A 17,462-nucleotide genomic window follows, 5' to 3' on the forward strand; every position below is an offset into this window, starting at 1 on the left:
CCAGAAAACAGGACATGATATCTTATGGCATTTTACTACTTTAGTAAATGCATCTTGATTTAAGTATTTTTTGATATTTGGACTGGAAACAAGACAAAAAAACTAAGTAAGAAAAGCATTTTTTTTCCATGTATATGAGAATGTTACTTTGTTCTCAGGAATGTTCTGAAACTATTTAGAAAAAGTTCGATGAACGATTCAAATGATGTTTTTAACACAGTCCAGATTGTGCCGAACTTTGAGAGAGCGTTCCCTGTTCGCTGGGTAAGTCTTTTTGCTTCTCAAGTATCTTGCTTTGAGAATGTTTCTCTATTTTCTGACAGAAAAGCAGACTCACCCCGAGCGTCCAGTCCCTGGTCCATGACCCCGTGCTTGACCTTCATGTGGCGGGTCAGGTTCCCCTTCAGCGTGAACTTGCTGGCGCAGTAAAGACATTTGAAGGGTTTGCTGTCAGAATGCAAGTGCATGTGGCCCATCAGATTATGCATTCTGTTAAACTCCTTTCCACACAGCTGTAAAGAGAGCAACTATTCAGATATAGATATCTGTGACCCGATCAAGCACTAGTGAAGCTTTAAAGTGCTCTTCATTCCTGACTGATATTCAGAACATTGCTTTCATCGCTGATCAGGACAATAATGCACTGGAGAGATTCTTTTCTTAACATGCAGGTCACAGTTTCACGCTGATTTTTAGTTGCTCTGTGAAATCCAGTCATTCCATTTGACCGTTCGCAAAGACCCGCCCCCTTTAGTTACTGTTGCTATGTCCGACAAGCCACGCCACTCTCACACACACCATGTTCTCACACACTTAAACACACATCGCGGAGCAGAGAGGACACTGACAACACACTGACACACAGGACAGGCCAGGGTACTTCTGATATGAAACAAAGTCTCAAATTTGGTCATTTTTGTAAAGAAATGTGAACAATAAATATCGTTTTGTGTCTCTTTAATGTGTCTGACAGATCGCTCAGTTAAAGCGGCTCGTGAACCATCATCTCTTCCTTCTAGTTCATTTATAGCATCAAATAAACATGAATGAACATCAGAAGGAATGTTGTTTTAAAGACGTCAGGACACGCCGTTTATCAAGTTCAGATCCTCCAACGTTAATCTACTAACTCTCTCTTTGTTGGACAAAAATGGCGGATTCAGCAGATGGCGGATTATGATTGGTCAGATCGCCTGTCAATCAAACTCCTTGCGAAGGATTACGCGGATGGCGGATTATGATTGGTCAGATCGCCTGTCAATCAAACTCCCTGCGAAGGATTCGGCGGATGACGGATTATGATTGGTCAGATCACCTGTCAATCAAACTCCCTGCGAAGGATTACGCGGATGGCGGATTATGATTGGTCAGATCACCTGTCAATCAAACTCCCTGCGAAGGATTACACGTATGGCGGATTATGATTGGTCAGATCGCCTGTCAATCAAACTCCCTGCAAAGGATTCGGCGGATTATGATTGGTCAGATCGCCTGTCAATCAAACTCCCTGCGAAGGATTCGGCGGATGGCGGATTATGATTGGTCAGATTGCCTGTCAATCAAACTCCCTGCGAAGGATTCGGCGGATGGCGGATTATGATTGGTCAGATCGCCTGTCAATCAAACTCCCTGCGAAGGATTCGGCGGATGGCGGATTATGATTGGTCAGATTGCCTGTCAATCAAACTCCCTGCGAAGGATTCGGTGGATGGCGGATTATGATTGGTCAGATTGCCTGTCAATCAAACTCCCTGCGAAGGATTCGGCGGATGGCGGATTATGATTGGTCAGATTGCCTGTCAATCAAACTCCCTGCGAGAGGTCAATTAGAATCTCTCGATGTGAAAGTGACTGTCATTACGTGTTTGACCTTGACATTTTAACCTTTAACCAGTGTTTTTGTCTTGTTTCCCGGTACAAATATCAAAACATTCTTAAATCAAGATTTTATTTATTTTTGAAACATTCTTGACTCCATTGTCAGATATTTGTTCTTGTTTTAAGCACAAACTCACTTCATTTTTCAGTCATTTTGCTTCTTCTCCAGTAAATGTCTCTTGATTTAAGAATGTTTAGATATTTGTGCTGGAAAACAAGACAGAAACACTGAGGAAGAACACGAATATGTTGAGTAACTGGCATTTCTCACATAATATGATCTGATGTTTTGTTTATTGTTGCTCTGCTAACATGAGTTGTGCTAGAGTTGCTGTATTGCATTGATGATCATTAAACGTGGATCTTTTGCTTATATGAACACGCCGCAGCCTCTCACTGCACATATCTGAAAGGCAAAAGAGCATGAGAGTTTCTCTGGACAGATTCTGTCCTTCCTCTTTATTCTTTTTTTTATTAGGGTGGTCCTTTCCTTTCCTTCAGGAGGATAGAGGGACTGTAAACTGTCCGAACGGACCGTGAGAAAACAGGAAGAGCTCCTGAGCACAAGAGAAAGCGAGATGAAATCTATTTGTGGGCTTGTTCTCGGGGGACGAGAGAGCCATTGTTACACGCTCAGTTTGTGCAGCGAATATCCTTCCTACAGACGAGGAGACACTCAACTGCCAAAATACAATCTGGTCTTCGTTTGGACGCATGTTCGAGACCAAGGTCACACGCGTTTCACAACAACCAAGACTCATTGAAGAACTGATGCACATTCACATCCATCCCTCCACTTTAAACCATTAGAACAGCAGAACCTCCTCTCAAAGTTACGAACAAGCGTTCCTCCATCTTCTCGTGTCGGTCAAAAATGACAGAATTTTTTTTTTATTTCAATGAAATTAATGTACTATATTTGAGTTTGATAATGTTTTGTATTTTTAGGGGATTTTATAATACTACATTTACATTTAGATTTAAATTTAAATCACTTTTATTCACTTTTTAAGCATAGACCTGAAAATTAAATTTCCAACTTAAACTGGTAAATCTTGAACGCTTTAGAGCGACAGACTGAAGTTTGATCTCTTCTCAAACACGACACTCGGCAGATTATTGATGAAGTGAAAAAAGTTTTAAAAAGGGAACTTAAAAAAAAGTTACAGAATTTTACGTTTATTGTTATGAAAAATGTGCAAAAATACTATTTTCAATTTTTATATGAAATATATATTTTCAAAAACATGTTTTACTCTAAAACTGTGAGAAAATCAAAGCCAAAGTTGTGTTCAAAATGTGAGGTTGATATCTCGTTCCTGAAGCGTTCTTGTTCGGCTGCAGTTCCAAACGCTTCCACTAGAGGAAACTCGTCTCATTCATTTCTAATGCGCTCGTTTTTGTGTGACTATTGTTTTCAGGATCAAAAAGGACCGAAGAGCACCAGAGGGTAATGTTCTCAAAATATTATTCATTTGTGTCATTCATGGAGCATCTAAAACTATTAATTTGGACTTTCATCTAATGTTTATTCAATGTTGCTACTTGTTTCAGAGAATATTTAAAAGTAACGTTCACATAATGTTTGAAGAATGATACAATGTTTCCAGTACATTCGCATCGCCGAGAAACATTTATAAACTGGATGTTCAGAGAACATCAAAGTTTTCATAACTTAATAAACTGCAAAAAATGCTTTTCTTACTTACGGTAGTATTTTTGTCTTGTTTCCAGTACAAACATCTAAACATTCTTATAAATCAAGATGCATTTTCTAGATGAGTAAAATGACATAATAAATTCTATCTTGCTTTCTGATAAAATGAAATAAAATTAAGTGAGTTTTTGCTTAAAACAAGCAAAATTATCTGCCAATGGAGTAAGAAAAACTAAAATATTGTTTTCCATTTGTATTAAGTTTTTTTTCTTTCTTGAATTAAGAATTTATTGAATTAAGATTGAATTAAGTTTTCCATTTGTATTGAGTTTTTTTTCTCACCCCATTGATAAGATAATTTTGCTTGTTTTAAGCAAAACCTCACTTCATTTAATTTTATTTATTTTTATCAGAAAACAAGATAGAATTTCTCTAATGTCATCTAGTAAATGCATCTTGATTTAAGAATGTTTAGATATTTGGACGGGAAACAAGACAAAAATACCAAAAGTAAGAAAAGCATGTTTTGCAGAGTTTTTGTGTTTGCTGAAAGCATCTTTTGGAGTGTAATATCAGCTCTGGTTGAGTTGTGATTGTGAAAGTGAAAGCAGGGACGCACCTTGCACTTGTAGGGCTTGATGTCGGAGTGGACGATCATGTGGGCCTTGAGCGTCTGCTTCTGGACGAAGCTCTTGTAACACAAGTGACACTGATACGCCCGGATGTTGGTGTGGATCAGAACATGACGCTTCATGTTGGCCAACAGCGTAAACTCACGGCCACAGATACGACACTTGTGCTCCTTCACTCCCTGCAACACACACACACACACACACACACACACACACACACACACACGAGGATCAACCAAACCCAACCGTTCAGAAAATCAAGATGCATTTACTGGAGAAGAAGCGAAATGACTGAAGATATTAAGACTGAACGATGAATCAAAATGAAGTGAGTTTGTGCTTAAAACAAGAACAAATGTCTGACAATGGAGTCTTCTTAAGATTATTTTTATGACTCCATTGGCAGATTTTTGAGGTTATTTTGAGATTTGAGAATGTTTGGATATTTGTGCTGGAAAACAAGACAGAAACACTGAGGAAGAACATCTTTTTTTTTTTGTGTGCAGAAAATCTAAAAATGCTTTCAAAAATAAATTTTTACTCCCAAATAATTACAAAATAGATTTTTCGTTCACACTTTAGTTTAGGGTCCAATTCTTAATATTAACTTTGCCTCAATAAACCTATACTTACTGGTTATTAATAGTTAGTAAGGAAGTTGTTAAGTTTCGGATTGAGGGATGTAGAATATGATCATGCAGAATAAAGCATTAATATGTGCTTCATAAGTCCTAATAAACAGCAAATATCCTAGTGATATGCATGTTAATAAGCAACTAGTTGATAGTGAGAATCAGACCCTGAACTAAAGTTTAGGTATTTGGTGCATTAATGGATCATGCAGAATAAGGCATTAATATGTGCTAAGTGCTTTATAAGTCCTAATAAACAGCCAATATCATAGTGATATGCATGTTAATAAGCAACTAGTTGATGGTGAGAATCAGACCCTAAACTAAAGTCTGATTCCTCACCTTGTGTGTGTGAGAGTGTGTGTGACAACTCTGAGCCTCCTGATCCTATTGGTCCAACAGCCTGGCAGTTCTGATTGGTTCTCCTATACTAATTGACCCTTCGCAGGGAGTTTGATTGACAGGCAATCTGACCAATCATAATCCGCCATTTTAGTCCGACAAAGCGGTCAGGAGAGTTAGTAGATTAACGTCAGAGGATCTGAACTTGATAAACGGAGTGTCCTGATCAAAAATGAACTAGAAGGAAGAGATGATGGTTCACAAGCCGCTTTAACTGAGCGATCTGTCAGACACATTAAAGAGACACAAAACGCTATTTATTGTTCACATTTCTTTAAAAAAATGACCAAATTTGAAAGGTGAGACTTTGTTTCATATCAGAAGTACCCTGGTGTGTCCTGTGTGTCAGTGTCAGTGTCCTCTCTGCTCCGCGATGTGTGTTTAAGTGTGTGAGAACATGGTGTGTGTGTGTGAGAGAGGTGTGGCTTGTCGGACATAGCAACAGTAACTAAAGGGGGCGGGTCTTTGCGAACGGTCAAATTGATGATTAGCTAGAGTATTAAAGAGTGATGTGCATAATGTGGGACACGCACTCTCAGAATTGGATCCTAAACTGCAAAACTGCTTTTCTTACTTAGTATTTTTGTCTTGTTTCCAGTCCAAATATCAAAAAATTCTTAAATCAAGATGCATTTACTAGAGGAGTAAAATGACATAAGATATTATGTCCTGTTTTCGGGGGGAATTAATCAAAATTAAGAGAGTTGATGCTTAAAAAAAGCATAATGATCTGCCAATGGGGTCAGAAAAATAATAATTTAAACAGAAATAGATTATTTTTCTCACCCCATTGGCAGATCATTTTGCTTGTTTTAATCAAAAACTCACTTCATTTAGATTAATTCTCCCGGAAAACAAGACATAATATCTTATGGCATTTTACTACTGAAGTAAATGCATCTTGATTTAAGAATCTAATATTTGGACTGGAAACAAGACAAAAATACTAAGTAAGAAAAGCACACACTAAGAAATATGTGTGTGTGTGTGACTCCTCACCTTGTGTGTGAGTGTGTGTTGCTTGAGATGATGCGACTGCACGAACTCCATCCCACACTCTCCGCAGATGAAGGGCCTGATGTCCTTGTGCTTCATCATGTGATTCTGGAGCTGACTGGGATACTGGAAACTCTTCCCACACTCTCCGCAGTCGTACGTCACGGGCCCTCGGTGCGTCGTGAGGTGTCGCTTGAGCTGCGCGAGCGTGGGGAAGTCGAGCCCGCACTCCACACACACGTTCTCCTGCCCTCTCTCGTGCTTGAGTGTGTGTGTGCGCAGCTCGCTGGGATACGCGAAGCCTCGTCCACACACTCCGCAGCTGAAGGGCTTGACCTCGCTGTGCTGCATCATGTGTCTCTTCAGGTGACTGGTCTGTGTGAAGGCTTTCTGACACACTTGGCACTTGTGTGGGCGCGCGCCCTGGTGTGTGAGCATGTGTGTGTGAAGGTGGCTCAGCTGCTTGAAGAGCTTCCCGCAGAGATCGCACCCGTGAGGTTTGATCCCGCTGTGTCCGAGGATGTGTGTGATCAGGTTGTACTTCGAGGTGTACGATTTCTCACACATCCGGCACTTCCAGCGCTTCTGATCGCCCACGTTTACATAATAGCTTTCGTCCACGTTGACGTTTAGCTTCTCCGTGGTGGCGTCCGGATTCCTGTGGCGTAACCTCGGGTAGAAGGGATTCGTCGAGTTGGGAAGGAGGAACGGGAACGGCACGAGGCTCGGATGGAAAGGAGGAAAGTATGGATTGGGAGATCGGATGAGGAGTGGAGATGGAGGCCACATCGGAAGCTCTTGTTTCACGTGAACGACGCGATGAAGCCGGAGCCGGTTGAGGTCGATCATCTCAGGGATGAATCTGTGAGGTTGAGGAATGACGGGACGAGGAACGGGATACGGGAGAAGAGAAAGATCAACGCTTCTGCAGGGAAAATCCTCCGAGCGCTTGCTTTCGCTCGCCTTTGAATCCATGATGAAGGTTTTCTACACGTTCTTCGGATGTTGAACACTGTCCATCACACGCCTGCGGAAACACAACACAATGATTTAGTGCATTGAGATTCATGCATTTTGCATTGCATTCAAGATGCATGTGTTTGATCAGGGAATCGAACCCATGATGTTTCTGTCTCGTTCTCCAGCACTAATATCTAAACACTCTTAAATCAAGAGACATTTACTGGAGAAGAAGCAAAATGACTGAACAATGCATCAAACTGAAGTGAGTTTGTGCTTAAAACAAGAACTGATATCTGACAATGGAGGGAGACCTAATATCTTCAGTCATTTTGCTTCTCCAGTAAATGTCTCTTGATTTAAGAATGTATTTGTGCTGAAACTAGACAAATATGAATATATGAACTGAACTTCACTGGCTTGCTTGTAAACTACAACTATAAATCCAGTTGTTCCGGTCATTCTGGTTCAGCAAACACCAGATTTGTTCGTTTGTGTTGTTTAACCCTGTTGGTGTTTGTTGGACAGTGTGAAACAAATAGATCCATCTCTTCCTCTCTGTTGTTCCTCTGTGTTTCACTTTCACTGCATTAGGACGGGAACTTCTCTTTTTTATCATAATCTATTATCCTGTGCTCTCACTCGATGTGTTTAATACAGTAAAACTCTCTCAGACGTCTGTCAGTCATCAGTGTGGAAATAAAGCATTGAAAATAAGCCGTAACTAAACACTTGTTCTGCTTTACTCAGATTAATGACGACGGACACCAACACTGACAGCAGGAATAGAAAATATCCAGGGAATCACATGCATAATCATATTTACAGAACACTACGTGCCCTAAAAGCATTTTATAGTTCGATTTTTCACACAAAACACGATTATTTAACATGCATTTTGAATGTTAAATGCATTTTGCATGTTAGATCATATTTGCATGCCAAAAAGCTGTATTGCATATACACTCAAAATGAAGAAATTCTGTTTTGCAGGAAATCTAAAATAATTATATTATCTGAAAAATGTTGTAGGTCCATTTTTTTGAGTGCAAGTCATTAAACTCCCTCTGCAAGTGATGTTTTCAGCATCTGAGCGGATGAACATTTGAGCTTTTACAGATATTGATTCATAAGTGCAACACCTCCACCTGTAACGCGCATCGGCTGGCCTGAGTGTGTGTGTGTGTGTGTGTGTCGCGTCTCTTACCTGTCTCCTGCTCGGCGCTCCTCACAATGAGCCTCCAGCCTCTCAAACAGCATTTGAAGTGACTTAAGAAAGAGAACAGGAACAATCACTTTGTTCTCATTTTTCAGATGAGTACCTTCGCAGAGAAGGAAGGAAGGGAGGGAGAGGAAGTCAACAAGCCTGTGCTTTCCTGCACGAAAATAAGGAAACACTAGATACACATCTCCATTCCTCTTCGAAACACTGCGAGGACCGAAGCGGGAGATCAGACCTCAAACACACCAGAGATCTCAGACTTCGAACCCTCGACATCGAGTCCCACTGCAGCAAACCACCCTGGGTGTTGACCTCTGACCCGCACACACCATTCTACACCACTGTCCTAGTTATATGGCATTGTGTTTTATTTTCAGCATTATTCATTTCTTCACAGAATGCATATATATATATATATATATATATGAGGAAATATAGAGAACTAAAACTTTTCGAAAATATATTTGTATAGATTTATAGTCTTAGTATACATTTTGAGTAAATGTAATTGTCATAATTGTTTTATATATATGTATATGACAATAAAATATGAGGAAATACAAGTAACTAAAACATTTAAAAATTATATAATTTTTTGGCCATTTTTTAACTATATATATATATATATATATTATACACACACACACATATATATATATATTTATATATATTTATATATATACTCACATATATTATACACACGCACACACACACACACACATATATATACTCACATATACACACATTTATATATACACATACATATACTATATACACACACACACACACATATATATATATATATATATATATATATATATACAGTATACACACAGACACACACACACACACACATATACACACACACACACACACTATTTTGAGCTGAAACATGTTTTCATCGACACAGAAATGATGCAACTGTTCAGTCCTGTGTAATCCTGTGATCTAATCGAGCTCATCGTCTGGAAGAGTGTGACGTCCTGTAGAGATGTGTGATTATACTCATTAATAAAGGCTTATTACAGTTTTTTACAATTGCTAACACACTAAAATGACATGCACAGCACAATTATTTACACTGACACACAGACAGCAAAACCTCTTCTCAAGTCTCCAAAAGTCTAAACACATTTTCTGCTTTACACACATTTTGCAATTCAAAATGGCACTTTTTAAACACACTGAACACGGTTATAACACACACAATCTGACATAAAGTCACAGGTTTGCCATTTCAAAACACTGCCACTAAAAATGACACTCGATGATCTGATTGGCCGATACATGTGTCGCCTGACCAAACACCTCAATGGTTAATGTTAACGCTTCAGTCTTTTTCAGTTTACTGTTTTCTGTGAGCATATTTTTGTTCAGTCCAGTGTAAATATTTCTGCATATGTTGCACTGACTTGTTTGGTAAAAAATAAAACATAAATGTTTCAACAGGCATGTGTGTGTGTATCTGCAAATATTTCTGTGCATGTGAACAATCAGAAGAATTTTCTAGAATTTGAACTATTTTAGTATCAGGGCAAAGCATACTGAAGATGAGAGTGCTCTTCATTACGCCCAACAGTGTGTAGTTGCTTAGACAGAACTCTGCTAATATGAATGAAGGGCCATTTCCTGCAAAAGTGTGATTTTGATAATTCTATATGTAGTTTTAGTTGCAGTGCTTCATTTTGCAGGAGGTATTTTGCAGTTTGGGTGTGTGGTTTTGTGAATTGTGTTAAGTATTTTGATAAAACCAGCCTAGTTTGCAAAATTATGTGTTAGCAATTGGAAAAAACTGTAAAACAGTAAACCTCTAGACCAATCAGACGTCTCAAAGCTGAGGAGTGTGATGTGTGAGAGACTCGATCTAATGATAGAAGAGCAGTTTTACCCTCCAGTGACCTCCTGTGTTCCTCTTTCACACACTGACCCCAGTTCATCAGTCAAACAGATCATCAGATGTGTGTGTGTGTGTGTGTGTGTGAGACGCTATTAAAGGGATAGTTCACCCAAAAATGAAAATTCTGTCAGTAATTACTCGCCCTCATGTTGTTCCAACCCCGTAAGACCTTCGTTCTTCAACACAAATTAAGATATTTTTGATTAAATCTGAGAGTTGTCTCACTCCTCCATAGGCTTCTAGGTGACCGAAACTTGCTGGCCCAGAAAATGTATTAAAGACATTGTTAATATAGTCCAAGTGACTCCAGTGGCTCGATCTTAAGTTTATAAAGCGACGAGAATACTTTTTGTGCGCAAAAACAAACAAAAATAACGACTTTATTCCACTTTTCATTTCCTTCTCTCTGGGCCTCGTGTCTTTTCACGTAGTGTTTAAGCGTAGCGCGTCTGTGTTGTACGTCACCATGTATCACACATGACCAGCGTCGGCCAATAGTGAGCCTACGTGGTGACGTACAACACAGACGCGCTGCGCTAAAACACTACGTGAAAAGACCCGAGGCCCAGAGAGAAGGAAATGAAAAGTGGAATAAAGTCGTTATTTTTGTTTGTTTTTGCGCACAAAAAGTATTCTCATCGCTTTATAAACTTAAGATTGAGCCACTGGAGTCACTTGGACTATATTAACGATGTCTTTAAAGGGGGGGGGTGAAATGCTATTTCATGCATACTGAGTTTTTTACACTGTTAAAGAGTTGGATTCCCATGCTAAACATGGACAAAGTTTCAAAAATTAAATTGTACGTTTGAAGGAGTATTTCTGTGCCAAAAATTGTCCTTCCGGTTTGTCACAAGTTTCGGAAAGTTTTTTTCGAGTATGGGTATGTGTGACGTCAGATGTAACGGAATTTCCTTATATGGGTCCTAAGGGCACTTCTCCGGTAAGATCGCGGGCGCGCGCGCACTCTTAGACCAGAGCAAGATAGCGAAAGCAGTTCGCCATCAAAGCGCCCTGCCCGGCTTTTGGGAACCCAATGTCACCAACGAAGTGTGTTTTTGGTTGCCAGGGCAAGACAACCCTGCACAGATTCCCAAAGAACCCAGCGTTAAGGAACCCGTGGATGGAGTTTGTTTTTTCTGAGCATAAACGGAGTTGTGTAGACTGTTTGTTCCCTGCATTTCGACGATGATTGTTTTATAAACAAAGCCCAGATCGACGGATTTGCAGATCGTCTAATGCTTAAGGATCGAGCAGTCACAATGATAAAGGTTCGGTGAGTAAAACTGCTTCTATTGTCTCTGTGTGTTGTTACTAGCTCGGCGCGTTAGCACAGCTTTAGCTCCGCCCACAGGGCCCGCCTCCAGCCGCTCGTTTTTTTCCGGAAAGACTCGGTACAGCCTATCTTTCTTTTATAAATATAAAACTAAAGACTTTTTGGAGATATGAAGGATGCAATACTACTCTATAGGTACTCAAGATTAACAGGAGATTGAGTGAAAATGAGCATTTCACCACCCCCTTTAATACATTTTCTGGGCCAGCAAGTTTCGGTCACCTAGAAGCCTATGGAGGAGTGAGACAACTCTCTGATTTAATCAAAAATATCTTAATTTGTGTTGAAGATGAACGAAGGTCTTACGGGGTTGGAACAACATGAGGGTGAGTAATTACTGACAGAATTTTCATTTTTGGGTGAACTATCCCTTTAAAGCCCCTGATTAATTACAGTCTCATTAGTGTGAAGATGATGAAGCCCTGTCACTGTCACGTGAGCATATAAACCTCAGACAGATTCACTCCTGATACAGTAAGTGTCTTTATCAATGTTTCTCTGTGTGTAACAGTGAGTGTTTTGTTGCTGTGTGTGTGTGTGTAGATGTCTGGAATCAGTGTGTGTGTTCCTCTGCTGTACACGTCTGCTATATCTCCAACTGTCCTGTAAGTGAGGCGAAAACCAGTCAACACATAGTCATTCATTTTATCCCTTAAAACTCATCTTTGATCACCGAAATTACATAATTTTTTTTCCTTAAAAAAAATTCATGCCTTAAAATAGCTCGAATGTAACTCAACACCCTTGCCTCATTTAGTATGCGCGGTTCTATTAATATGCAAATGAGCCCCGCCTCCACTCATCACAGCAGCGGGTACGTCTACATTAATCCGGATACATTTGAAAACGGCGTTTTCGATTATAAACCTCTCCGTCCACAGTAGCGTTTTCAGGCGTTTTCAGTGTGGATGAGAAACTTTTGAAAAACGCCTGAAAACGCTAAATTCACCTTTACTGCGCATGCGTAAAACCCCACAAAAGATCACTGATATGATTGAGATGGAAAAATAAATAATGAAGTTATCGCGCAATTCTTCTGACAGGATAATTTTATTTAGTAAAATATCTCACCATTCACTGATGCGGTCCAGGTCGCCCGCAGTCTCCATATGTTTGGTCTAAAACGCTAAAACTGCTCTCATTGCCGCAGGACAGCAAATGTGAGTAAATTCTGTCATCTTTGCAGGACTGTGATATAAGAGTGCGCAATGTAGAATATTTTAAGTGAACAGCACTTAATAGGTAGCCTGGTTAAAACCAGACCATTCTCAGTAGTAACTGAGTTATGGTCTGGCAAAGCTCCATAGACAAATCATTTCCAAAGGGGCGTCACCAACGGACGTCGCTCAATCAGAGCGATCGTCATCGTGTAGGCTAAAGCCATCTGCCCTGCGTCCCAATTCGCCTAAGTTACACTACGCCATAAAAGTATGTACTCTTTTTGTGAAGAAAAGGTATTTACTTTTGAATGTGTAGCAAAAAAGTAGGCAAGCTTTGGGACATACTACTTCGTCATCTTTATCGGACGGATCTGTCGCGTGCATCCTGTCACTTAAACTGCCCTGTCAATCATCTCGTCACAGTTAAAATCCTCTATTAAATCTAATTTAATTTCCTACCGTTTCGGAGAGAAATGTAGTAGCACGTTCATCTGCCAGTGGGTCTTTCATGGAGACTGTCCTCATGTGTTTGCAATTTGAATATAATAATGCATTTAAAAATTGAACGGACGTCGCTCAAATGCCTCTGGGCGCAATTGGATAGACCTCAAACCAATCAGAGCGATCGTCATCGTGTAAAGCCCGCCTCAACGTTTCTGATTGGTGCCGCGATTTCTCGGCCATGGAAATGGGTTTGAATGAGCTCTTTGCCGGACTACTTGCAGAGCAAATCTGGGGCACGTTCAAGTTCAAAACGGTGCGCAACGTTTTGCTACGGTTTCCGGGTTGAACGTCATGTTTCCTGGAACCGGTGTGCAACGGGGTTTGAAATACGTTTTCTCTTGTTTGGTGGGTGTGTCAGAACTGCAGTCCAATCAGCAGCAACATGTATATAAAGCACGCGGTATTAAAGTGAACTCGCACAATGGGTTCAATGAAAGTAATTTACAAATGTGTTCGATGCAGCTCAGTATACGCAACAACTGAGGATATTAGAAGACATGTTTGTCGTTTTTATTGTAAAAATATAGGATATCAACATAATGATGTTGTTGTTTATATTTTTAGCTTCATTGCAAGTGTATGACATTTGGTATAGAAATAAACAATGGTAATTAAGTGCTTTTCCTAAAAATGAGAAAGAAAATACAGGGTATTAAAACAGTATGAACTACAAATAAAGTCAGTATGTGAGGCTAAATAGATGTGTTTTAGTCTGAATTAGGGAAGATGTGTGCTTCAGTTTCAGCAATCCCTTCACTCGATTGGGATGTTCTCTTTGGTTCTGGGCGGCAAGTGCAGTAACTGTAACATCGGGCATATTTTGTTGTATTAAAAACATATTTATACCGACTTCATCAGGCTCAGAAAATTCTTCACAAAGAACACAAAGAATGGCCTTCTGAGCTGCCATAGTTGCAACTCTTGCGTCATCAGAACAGTGTGTTCAACGCATCGCCGTTTCTGTTTAAAAAACGTTGTGCAACGTTTTGTCGGGGCTGAACGCAGCCCTGAATTTGCCGGAAGTTGTCTGGGTTTTCCCAGGCTACATAATAGGCACAATACTGTAAATATCTATTGGTGCAATATGCGTCACATGACTAAATTTACGTCATCGTTTTTAAATAGGCATACCTCAGTTTGAGAGTCCACACTACAATATGAAACCGGCATTTTCAAATGTATCCACTTTGGAGAGCGTTTTCAAAAAGCTTCGTTTTCATTAATAAAAACGCCGTCTCAGTGTGACGGGAGGCCAAAACGGAGAAAAAAATATACGTTTTCAAGCGAAAACGTATTAGTGTGGACATGGCCTGAGACTGTCTTTGGTTCACAGCAGAAAATACTCAGCAATGGTGTCGACTTATGAATTTACACATGGTTTGACTTAAAGCAGATTAAAAACACCATAAACAACATTAAAAGCTGGGTTTTCACCTCAGGGGGACTTTAAATACAACTAAAACCATTAAACTATAATAACAATAGAAAACATAAAAATAAAATGTAGTTGAAAATATATACCTCATGAGCTGTGTGTGTGTGTGTGTGTGGCATGCGGTCCTGGGAATAAGGGCCAGTGTTTGGGCCCCAGGATCTGGATGTGGAGCCTGAGATCTTGTGTTTTATAGCGTCTCAGATACTAGAGTTTATGATAGCGATGTTGAGTAATGCGAGTCTTTCACACACGTGATTGTGATGATTTCACACTCTTCTTATCACTGATTGTGAACAGAGTTGCAGTGCCGACCCGTCGTGTTTAACAGTGACAGAACCGTCCTGATCAGCGGAACCCACCAATGAGAAGAGCCGGAGCAGATGGAGCTCCGCCTCTATGCAAATCAGATCGCTTTCTACCCAATCACCTTCTGTTTTCTGTATTATAGAGTGTCTGTGTTCATGATTGTAGATCAATGTTAAATAAATCCAGACAGTGAATCAGTTTGGCTGCTTAACATCATATTGATTTTTTTAAACATTTAATTAAGCTTATAATTATTCGCAACAGGGTTATGATTGTTAACCACAACTAAAATAATTTTGGTTTGTTTGAAATCAAATAAACATGAACTAACATAAAATATCAGCTAGATGCCAAGACAGCATTTCTTATATTTGTTTTGTTTAACTTGAAGTACTAAAATATATACATTTTTGGTAAGGGTCAAAGGTCATCATGCTCCAGGTCACATTACAAGCAGAGTTATTAACTAAAAAGATTAAAAAATTAAAAAACATACTCATGCTCAATATATATATGTATATATATTTTTTATAGTTGACAAGGTAACATTTTTATTTTCATTAAAATAAGTACTAAAATAACTAAAACTGAAATAAAAATGATATATGCATTTAAAAAAAACATGAATAATAAAAATGACAAAAGCACAACTAACACTTTTAACTTAAATTAAAATGAAAACCATTCAAAACTATTTTGAAAACTTGAAATAAAATAAATTTATTTATTTAATTAGAGCAACATTCCTCATTATGTTAAGTATTAAAATATCTAAAACTAAAATAAAAACTATATAGACATAAACCTGACAAAACAACTAAATTGCTAAACCAAAAATCTAAATAATAATAAAAACTATAAAACGTATATTAAAGTTAAGCTACTAAAATAACACTGATTCTGATGTTTTTTGAGAGAGTTGCACATCTGTCGACACAGATAGTAAATATTCCCCATGTCACCTATTACAAATATAGGTGAAGGTCAAAGGTCGTGCTGGTTTCAAGCAGCGTTACTGAATGCCTTTTCACAACTTGAAATGAAAGAAGCGTTATATATTTTAAACTTGACATCATATTGATCTAGTGCTGGATAAAGCTGATAAACTCAATCTGCTTTTATTGTGTTCGTTCTCTTATCTGCATCAGCTTTGAAGAGTCGTCAGCGTGTTCCTGATAAAACACTGATAATCAATAGGGTTTGATAGATGCAGTCCATAGTGCAGGAGTCAGGAGAACGATCAGACATGCTGACGGGTTATTATGAGGCTCCTGAGACACAGATGTGCAGAAATCACTTATAAACCGAGGTTACGATGCATGTGTGTGTGTTTCATGTGTTTCCTCTGATGTTGCATGAAGGTTTTGTGCTTGAAGATCCGTGAAAAACGAGCAGTTCTCCTGCTGAAAGGCTCTTCTGTGCTGCAGTTACGGATCATTCGCACGACTTTAGACACGCTCTTTATTTGTCCAAATTCTGCTCACAAGACCTTGAAATATGAAATATGCTTTATTTTTATTAGGCTTGTGACTGGTTCATGATTCGAAGAATGCATTGACATACAAATGTGTATTTATAAATTAACATGCCATGACATCATTTATAATTATGTCATGTTTATTATATAAAAAATGACAATATATATAAAATTGCAACAGCTAAATGTTTCTTACACATGCATCTAATATATATATATATTCATATTTACATTAGGATTTGTTAACATTATGCATTAGCTATGAGTAATATATTTTTACAGCATTCATTAATCTTTGTAAAATGTTAGTTAATAATAAAATGTGTCATTGTTTAGGCATGTTAGTGCATTAACTACATTCAAAAATACAACTTTTAACTAAGATTAATAATTGCAGTTGAAGTATCTTTCATTGTTAGTTCATCTGAACTACAGTTAACAAATGAAGTCTTACTGTAGTGTTTTTGTAAAAGGAAAAATCGAAGGAAAAAGACAGTGAGTATCATTTATATACTATTATAGTTTTTATTAATGTACTTTTTTACTTATTTTAGCTAAAAGTTTGAAACAAATATATATAATTATTTATAATATATTATTGTTTATGTTTTGTCAGTTTTAGTACTTTAAATAACTATATATTTATTTATTTAAATATATACTATAAAATTAAATAAAAAATAACACAAATAATTTATCGTTTTTATTTGTTTTAGTTACTTCACAAAAAAAATCCCAAATGTTGTAGTTGAGTGACCCTGGCGTCCGATAGGGTGTGATGATGTCATGGTCCGAGGGCAAAGGTTAAGGCCACGATCTGATTATAGATTATAGATCTGCACTGTTTTGCACTCAGAACAACTTTTACCCCGAATGACATTTCACCTGACGAGATTTCACAGTGATCGACCAATCAGGACCATCCTATCCGGTTAATAATTATTAATCTGTGTATTTGACAACATAAA

General features: G+C 38.5%; 1 protein-coding gene across 6 annotated transcripts in view; it reads right to left on the reverse strand.

The window, feature by feature from the left end:
• Positions 1-8,738, reverse strand: part of znf366 (zinc finger protein 366) — a 10,676-nt gene extending 1,938 nt beyond the window's left edge. For 3 of the 6 annotated variants that reach the window (XR_013823890.1, XR_013823892.1, XM_079896841.1), the window contains exons 1-4: positions 8,365-8,738; positions 6,201-7,224; positions 4,155-4,346; positions 338-512 (exon numbers count right to left, since the gene is read on the reverse strand). Coding sequence is in view for 3 of the 6 variants with exons in the window: in XM_079896841.1 (XP_079752967.1) it covers positions 338-512; positions 4,155-4,346; positions 6,201-7,172 (1,339 nt within the window). In the remaining 3 variants the exon portion in view is untranslated. The remainder of the gene's footprint in view (positions 1-337; positions 513-4,154; positions 4,347-6,200; positions 7,225-8,364) is intronic. The other 3 variants (XR_013823891.1, XM_079896842.1, XM_079896843.1) reach the window with 2 other exon arrangements.
• Between the last annotated feature and the right edge of the window lie 8,724 nt (positions 8,739-17,462).

This window comes from Squalius cephalus, assembly GCF_949319135.1.
Source record: "Squalius cephalus genome assembly, chromosome: 16".
Taxonomy (NCBI): Eukaryota; Metazoa; Chordata; class Actinopteri; order Cypriniformes; family Leuciscidae; genus Squalius; species Squalius cephalus.